Genomic DNA, 9,483 nt, shown 5'->3' on the forward strand with positions numbered 1-9,483 from the left:
GTCAAGCCAGTTTATGCAATGTCTGTCTCAGGCCTTTTGCTGGATTAAGTAAAACCAGACTCCCCCAGCATCCTGGCATGCTCTCTGGGCTGGGTGGGTTTGTCTGCTCTACAGCAGGGCTGGCCCCTCCCCTCTGCTCCCTGGCTGGAGCTCTGGTACAGACTGCAGGCACAGCAGGGTCTGCCTGGCTTCCCTCTGCCCTACCCCTGTCCCCCCACCCACTGCTTGCTGCTTAAGCAGGAACCCCTCCCCTCCCTCCTTCCCATCTCCCACAGCACAGACCCCAGCCCCATGGATCCTAGCCACATGGTATGCTAGCTAATGCCGAGAGGTGTCTGTGTGTGTCTCCAATTTCCAATTTTTGGGACAAGCAGACAGAACAATGACTAATTAGGGCATTTTGGACCTAATCAACAGGTCAGCTGTTTAAGAAGAGTTTTAACTAATGGGGAGAGGCTATTGTTTTGCTGATGAGATGATAACCACTGTTATCAGCTCCCTGCTGGCTTGCTTGCCTGTCAGTTTGCTGCAGACAGTATAAAAAGCAGGGAGGGAGATTATTGAAAAGCTCTGTATCATCAACAGATGCATGCACTGCACACCCCCTTGCCTCAAGGGTCTGGCAACACTCCTACCCCTGGAGCAGCCAGTGGGGAAAAGCCTGGGATGATGCAGGCAGTCGTCCTGCCAGGGCCTGGCCATGCCCCCCCCCCCAGCCCTTAGCTCAGTGCTATTTAAGGGAAGGGAGGGTTGCTCTAGCACCCAACCCCCTTCCCCCCTGGCTTCTAGCCTGCACCTCTGCAGGCATGAGCCTGAATTTCCTCAGTCCAGAAAGAATGCCTGTCTGTTACAAACCAGTTCAGCCTAGCCATGTTAGACTAACCTGCAAATATTAAATCAATTTAGGCTCAGGCTTTTTGAACGTCTGTCCCTAGCCCTGATGACAATCAGCTGATTGTGGACACTCGACTATCAAATTGGTGCAGGGGGAGCCCAGGATCATGATCCCAGGCTCCCTCACTACTAGCAAGTATGGTGTGATTAGAATCTAATGCCCAATCTCAAAATCATTCATCCTGTACAACTGCCAAGGCAGAAGCGCAATTGTTGCGATCATGCATCAGATTCCATCACACCTTTAAATAAACATTTGTTAGCAGCCTTATCTAAATATTTTTTATTCTTTTATTCCCCATTCTGGCCTCCCTCCTTACCCCTTCTTTGTTAATGGCAATTAAGTTAAGCATCTGGTCATAGTTAACCTTTTTATTGTGAAGCCTGAAGGAAAAAAGACAGATAAATTTGGCAACTTGCGAGCAGAACAGCTGAGCTTAGATGCCTTTTTTATATGAAAGCTGTCAAGCAAGTCTGTTTTTCTTAGCTTTCAAGTCAGATAGTATTGACAAGCTATCTTTTGCTTGGAAACCAGCCAGGGCCTTATTTTATTCATTAAGTTAAAATCTCGAAAACTTCCCAAATCAAGAGAAAAAAAGAATTAATACTTTTTTTCACTTTTCTTTGAGTGAACAGGTGAAGCTGAGGTGTACTGGAAGTCTCATGGGGGCGTCGCTACAGAATCTGAAATACCCTTTTTTCCTTGTAGGTTTTTTTTTCCCATTACTGTTTTGCAGAGACTTCATCACTGTAATGGTAATACTGTGAATTCAAACAAAGCTCTTCAGTACTGAATGAAAATCCCACTATTAATCAAACTGTGGCATTTAGGCACTGAAGATAGGAGGACAAAAGTACACAATTGCATAAGTAGCTACAGGAGGGATTTGCTTTATGAATTTCTAATCTTTCCCTGAACAGCTCAGTGAAAAGGGTGTCTACAAATTTCTCTTTTGGTCATTGAGGATGGGATGGTGTCCTTATAAGAGACTCTTCTCCACAGCTGTAGAGCAGAGTTTCTTTTTCCTGATCCAGGTTTATAGATTAGTCATTTTTTGGCCTTGAGTAAAGACTGTAGATATGGGCCCTCCATCTTCTTGATGGATAAGCTAATAGCTAAAATGGAGAGGTAATCAATATTTTTTAATTTATTTTTTCTCACAATTTTTCTTGAAGAAGCACTGTTGTTAATATGTATTTTCTATCTTATGTCCAAAATGTGCTAGGCAACCTGCAGAGAGGAATGTAAATAAAGTGTTCACAATCAAAAGCTACAAACTTTTAACTGCTTTTTCATGGGCTGGTTGGAGGATTCAGTAGATAGAGCAGTTTGGAATTTGGGCAGTAGGATTTGGATTTAAGAAATCTAATCCTGCAAAAGCTTGTTCCCCTTCTCAACCTATGTATTCACATGAGGAAGGATGCCAAGAATGGCAAATAGAGTAACAATGATGTCCTTATACTTATTAATTGCAAAAGTTTGTAAGTGTTTTTTTAATCTACATTAATTTTGTCATACCTATATACATATGAGAAAAATACAGGTATTACAGATCTTTTGTGGCATTCTGTTATGAAGGGATAAAGATAATGACCTGAAGTTCATAATACATAATTTAAGTCAGATTTTCTAGGAATTTCACAAGCCTGTATATCTTAAGGTCATTCACAAAAAATATTTGGAGCCAAATCCTCCATGTTTGTCCATCAAAAACTATCACTGGGAATGTTGGTTGTATACATAATACATAATCGGGTATCTGAGCTATACAGTTCAGATATATTTGATTTTGTTTTATTTTATCTTATTCTACATGAGTTTGTGCTGCCCAACAGAAAAATCTGAGAATCATTCAATGTCCAATGACTCTTAACTGGACACTAGACAGCTAAAATTGATAAAATGCCTACTTCCTATTTCAAGGCTCCAATATTAACTTCATATCCTTTTCGAAGTTATGTTGGTATTAAAATTAGTATGAACATTTGCCCAGAAATACAATAATAAAAAGTGGCAAAAAATAAGCTAAGGAATAAAAAGTAAAGAAATATCTGATACGTTTATTTTCTATGAAAGTGCTGCAGATTAGAATAATAACTTTTCACCCATTAACTAAAATCTTTTTTTTAAAAAGCAGGATTCAAAAGTGTTAACTGTTTAAGTGGTAAAGATAAACACCATTAGCACCAATCCCCTCCCTCATATATAAGGAAGGCAAGATACCTACATATATTCCTTACTTTAAACCTGTCAGTAGTAGGATTGGTGTGCTGTAGCTGTGCTGACCCAAAAAATGTCCAAGACCCAAGGATTTTGTGATCTGTTTTATGAAACCAACTGTATAGTTTAATATTATCTGATAAAAACACAGCATTCATTTGTACTTTTGACAAAAAAGGGAATTTCTAAACAAAGTTTTGCTTAATTTTCCTAAGATTTTGACTAGTATATGTAACAGAAATCAAGAAAATTGCTTATTCTCCTTAACAGTTTAAATAACAAATTTTAGGTTTTGTTTGTGTAGCTGACAAATATCCATCACCTTTAGAGTACAGTATGAACTTAGTATTACACATTTAAAGCTAAATCAACTTATTTTATACTCTGATTGTGGCTTGTTGACTCAAAATCTGGACCCAGTCAAGTACTGATGACACCAAAATGTTCAATTAATTCATACTTGATCATGAGCAAAAGAGTTTTAATCTGAGAATTTATTTTAAAATGTATGTAAAATGAATTCCAGCTTACTTATTTAAAGGAAACTTACTTGATTTGGTATATAAAAAGCATCGGTATTTTGTTATTTCACATTACTAGTGTTTTGACTGAAATATGTCCACAATTTATCATGGAAAACACTGTGAAAAAGTTGTTTGGAAAATATTTTTATTATAAAACGTACAGTATACTGACCTTAACATTATAAAACACAGTAACATATCAGAGTCTTGTAAAGACCAATAATTTATAAAATGAGACCAAAATCATTATAAGTTTTTCTAGCCTCATAGTCTAATTTAAAAATATATAAAATATATAAAGATTGAATTCAACAGGAACATCCTTAGAAGTTGTAAAAGGGTTGTTCACAGATTAAAGTAACTAATGTCTTTTATTAAAAATAGATCACTCTTATTTGCTGAATTAATCTTTGGATTTTGAAGAGGTGATAGAAGAATTAACAGAAAGGTTAGCAATCATATTCTATAAGGCTAGATTATGCAGAAGCACTGCAGGGGATAAAAATATTATGTCTCTCCAACAAAATAATGAAACGTTTTATCACCATAACTGTAATAATATTATTATTACAATGAATACTTCTTTGGTATCTTTTAAGGTGCTTCTTAAACCAAAGAGTAGCTTTGGAATATCAAGAGGCTTTGGACTGTCAAAGGTCAACATGAAGGCAATGATGTACTGCTAATGAAAATGAGATGTACAATCTCACTTTTCTGACCTCAATAAGCTTGACTGTTTATGAACAGTACTTTCTTTGTTGTACTTGCTAGGCAGTAAACTGGGCATTAATGTCTAATCAGAAGAGCTTGCTTAAATGTTAGAATATGTGGATATAAGTTGTTTTTGAATCGCTGCCTAGGATATTTTTAGCAGTGCATTTGTAGAAGCCTGCATCCCTTTGTGTAGATTGCTGGATGATTAACGACCCCTGAGGGTGGAGGAATTTATTTCCATACAGACGGGACTGAGCTCCTGTTGTCAGATGTGATTTGTCTGGGAGCTCCCATGTTATTTCTGCTTTAGGAATCCCAATGGCCATGCAGTTCAGTTTAATCGCATTTCCAGGCCTGGTGTAGATAACAGGTGCTGGCTCACTGGTGATCCGTGGTGGGTAGGCTATCACTATGACTGGCACTTTCATAACAGATATGCCATACTCGGTCGACACTTTGCACAAATATGTGCCCCTGTCAAATACAGAGGCATCACGTACAGTAAGTGAACCATTTTCCAGAAGGGAGAAGCGGCCTAAGGTTTGGGGACCATCTAGTATAATCCCATTGGGCAGTGTCCAGGAGGTATGTGACCGCTGGTTGGGCTGAGTAATACAGTGGAGCTGTAAAGTCTCCCCATTGATGATGCTCACAAGATTGTTGTACTGGTTGCTGATTTCCGGCCTGAGTCCCACCTTTAGGAAGACAGTTCTCTCTGCATAGCCACCTGAATTCATGGCTGTGCACCGGTAAGTTCCTGCATCCCCTGCCGAGAGGCCACTGATGTGCAAGATCCCATCCCTTTTGTGGTAGAACCTTTGCATGTGGCTGCCACTCTGCAGTTCTGTGCCATTGGGCAGGATCCATGTTGTGCTGGGTTCAGGGTTACCCTGCACTGAGCAGTTCAGATTGATGCTGTGTCCAGCAATTGCAGTTATCCTCTCACTGACTGGGTCCCTAAATGATGGTTTCTCCACATGATCTGTGACCAAAAGCTGCACAATCAGCCTAGCCTCCCCACCTTCATTTCTCCCAATGCACACAAGCTGCACTGAGTCTGTTTGTCTCACACCTCTGATGTCTAAGGTGCCATTGCGGTGCACAGTGATTCTGTTCCCATAGTAGGGAGCAGGCAGGATCACCCCTTCTGGGAAAGCCCACAGGACCCGTGGAGTTGGGATACCTTCAGCTCTGCAATCAATAAGTTTACGGCTGTCTCTCATGGCTGTCTCCTTTACAGAAGTTATTGCGTTGAGATGCCCATTAATTTTGGGGGGCTGAACATTGACAAGGATCCAGACTATTTTTCTGTCTTCCCCAGCACTGTTTCGTACCAGACAAGTGTAGTTGCCACTGTCTGATCTTTGGGCCTTTTGAATGAGGAGGGTGCCATCCCTGTACACCTGATATTTATCGGATAGGACAGGAATAGGTCTATTCGTTGGAGAAAGCCATGTCACTTTGGGGGTTGGCTCACCTTTGGCTTCACATGTAACAGTGACAACATCTCCATAGGGAACATTAATAATAGAGTAGGTTTTGTTCCTGATAGTTGCAGGCTCAGCTAGTACTTTGACCCGCACTCTCATCTCATCCTTTCCAATCTGGTTCTCAGCATAACATGTGTAGTCCCCCTCCTCTCTCAGGCCTACGTCATTGAAATACAGGGTTCCATTGTTGAAAACCACATATCTCTTTGCTCGGCTTCCACTGTCATCTGACTGCATGAAGGTGTTTATCATGCTACCATCTGGGAGGCCCCAGGAGATTTCCGGGCTTGGCAAACCTGTGGCTACACAATCAACTTTCAGATCCCCCCCATACTTAACCTTGTGATTATGCACATTTTTATGTTCTATCTTGGCTGGTGTCATCATCACATTCACTTTAAGAACCACATAGTCATCCCCAACCTTATTGCGGGCCACACAAAGATAATCGCCTGCATCCTTATCAGTGACTGAGTTGACAACCAAAGTCCCATTGCCAAACACTTTGATTCTGGTCTCCCAGCTACTGTCAGGAAAGAAAACAGAACATAACGTGAGATACAAAATCAACTTAAAGAAAACCTCCATGAAAAAAATACTGGAATCACTACTATTACATAATTATACCGTCATAGAAATGTTTAGTATTTATAGCCAAAAGGAGATAGAGGAGATGATGATGATGATTCCAGGCAATTCTATCCTGAATTTATACCATTTTGTAGCTCTCAGTAATGTTTAAATATGGTAACAAATTATATACATGCCTATGTACACCATAGTTGTAAGGAGGTAGAAACTTTACTCACAGCACTTACTAATCAAGATAAGCTATTTCTTAGGGATTGATAACCAAAATTTTTAAAACCTCCAGAGCAATTCCAAAGAACAAATATAAAGATTGTATATAGTTTCCAAACTGAGTCATCTTTCAATGTATGTCATGGTGCATGTCAACACTGCAGCAGAAGCAGCATGCCCAGGACAGACTATTTCCAGGCATGTGGTGCCCACCCACTCTTGATGACATGCTCCAAACCTGAAAATGTGCCAGTGGGATTTAGTATGCTTAAAAGCGGCCAGTGGAAACAGCCCTGGAGTGGTCTCTCCAGTGCTTTTCCTGGTTGTAAGGGCGTGGGAATGAATGAGCAGGGTGTGCTTGGGAACATCTTGGCCAGGGCATGCCTACGATGGCTCAAGTGTTGAGCAGTGTTCAAAAGATTGTAAAACTATTATTTCCATCCAGTTCATTAAGTAAACTCCAGATATTGGGTTCAAAGCTTCTTTTCTCTCCCATACAGTTCCCTCAGAGAAATAAGCATTGATTTGCTATGCATACAGTATAGTTTCCACAGCTTTTGAGAGATGAGAAAGAAACAAAAACTATCAATAACACAAACCATATGAATAGCTATTTTGTTGCTGTTGCTGAAAGTTATAAACATGTGGATACAATATTGCCCACAGTCTGCATAAATATCTAATATTTCAATGGAGTTTAAACCATAATGAGCTTGTTCAACAATCAAGAATGCTCTCATCAAAAGAGTGACAATTATTACCAGGAACTAAGGATTTTTATGCCAATACACCTCTTATTTCTCAGTGAGTGAAGGACAATTTATAGATCTTTAATTGTCTGTGTTTTGGGGGAAGGGGGAGGAAGTGGCATTTGTGGGTAGTAATAAACTATGAGTAAAAAAACTATTTTTAGTAAGAACTGTATTGTTTCATGAGAAGGATTCTTATAATTGTAGTGTGACTTAATCACACAAATATTATAAACTGATTCCTCTTAACTATCTCTTTAAATTCTGGTGATCTAGATGCAATACATTATTAATATTAAAATGCCTACCTTTATTTGAAATAAACAATTATAGGGCTATAGTTGAATTTGTCCCATAGTGATATAACAGAAAGGTATTATATATCAAATAGGTCTGTGAAGGAACAAAATTCATAGATTCACCCACCTCAGCTGGGATCCCCACTCATTCCGTGGTACAAAGAATTAAGAGTGAAGGGAGAAATGAGGCAAATAAGACAAGCTATATGCATTCCATTATGATGTTCAATTTTCTTTCATTAGGAAGGAAAGTTTTGTGTGTAAAAATGAGTTACAGTGATGAATATACAAAAAGGGTCTGATTTACTTAAGCTTAGAACATCTGAAACTCCTTTTGACTGTAGTTGTGGATACTCACATAGATCCCAACTGCATCAAAGAGATTTTTAACTCTATCATTACATTATATATTTTCAAAACATTACACACACACACATACACACACATATATATGTATATATTGGGAGAGAGTGAGATCTCTATCTATCTATCTAGGAAAACCTCATTAATTCAAAACTCAGAACACCAAAAAATAGCAACTGCCAAATAAGCAGATTTAAAATAACAGTACTTAAAGTAATTTGCATATATGCAAATTGTTGTAATATGTACAGACTCAGTTATGCAGGAAATCATGCAGGCATTAAATAGAACTTTAATATAAAAGCTCTATTGCACAATCACTGTTTTAGTCTTAGTATTGAGCAACACAAAATAAACACTCTCTCAAAAAGTACTTCTATGCATATTTATACAAAGTATCAGTTATATAAGATGCTAGTAGATGTTAGTTCAAAGCCAAAAGGTTTGTGATTTATAACATGGTGCATGGGGCTGGGCCCCTGGAAAAATTAACAGTGTTTCAAGCCATGGTTACCCCACAGACTAGAACTGGTCAGCATATATGTGTACTCCAGATACCCTTCCTCAAACGATTCACTTTCTAATGAGCCCCTCACTTATTACTGGAATAGGGTGTTCTCGTCATAAGTTCTGGGACACTCCAAACTTTTTTATACAGGTGAGGCATGGGGTCCCCTGGTTTGGCTCCACCTCATGGAGGGTAGGGCCACAATAATCATATCTTGCAGGCTGAGAGAAGGGAGTGACGGAGCCTCTCATCTCCATAGATGTTTAGTGAAGTTTGTTGGACATTCAAGGCTACTAAAGAAATAGGAGTAATTGGAATTGAGAAAAAAGGCACTCAGCATGGGAGTAAAGAGGAAGTTGAAAATTAGTTGATGAAGTGGTTCACTATGCTTTGAAAAAGGGTCAGTGCTGAGGAGAACAGTAAGTACTATGTCTTATTCAGATGAGCTGCACTCAGTTACCTTTATGGTAGACTTCAAATGACAATAAACATAAACCTTGGCTTTGTGCTAGGTATTCTATGGCCATGCTCAGTATGGGCTGTATTCAACCAGCTAGGTAGTTGGTTCTCTTAAGTGATCCCATGCTGTTTCTGACAACAGTTTAATGATAAATAACATAGCTAGCGATCTTGTATCAAGGCACTATAAAAGGACTTCAGATTTCAGAGTAAGGAGGTTTTCCTGATCCAATTTCTAAGTTTGCGTGCTAAAACTAAAAACTAAATAAAAATGAAAAATCCTAAAGCATACAAAAGCCTATCTGTTGGGTGCTGGAATGACAATAGCTTCAGTGTATCTGATACTTTGAACTACCCAATATCAAACTAACAAGGTTTTACTGTATAAGTATATATCATCACATATTGTGGGAAAATTCCCTAGGTTCTTAAATCTGTAAACACACACACACACACACACA

At 39.0% G+C, this 9,483-nt stretch overlaps 1 protein-coding gene across 1 annotated transcript in view; it reads right to left on the minus strand.

The window, feature by feature from the left end:
* Positions 1–3,766: 3,766 nt before the first annotated feature.
* The window catches only part of MXRA5 (matrix remodeling associated 5), a 65,706-nt gene continuing 59,989 nt past the window's right edge, over positions 3,767–9,483 (minus strand). The window contains exon 7 of the mRNA XM_019525131.1: positions 3,767–6,369. Within this exon, the coding sequence (XP_019380676.1) occupies positions 4,458–6,369 (1,912 nt within the window). The 3' untranslated portion in view covers positions 3,767–4,457. The remainder of the gene's footprint in view (positions 6,370–9,483) is intronic.

Source organism: Gavialis gangeticus, unplaced genomic scaffold (genome assembly GCF_001723915.1).
Source record: "Gavialis gangeticus isolate Ggan-Ray unplaced genomic scaffold, GavGan_comp1, whole genome shotgun sequence".
In the NCBI taxonomy this organism is placed as follows: domain Eukaryota; kingdom Metazoa; phylum Chordata; order Crocodylia; family Gavialidae; genus Gavialis; species Gavialis gangeticus.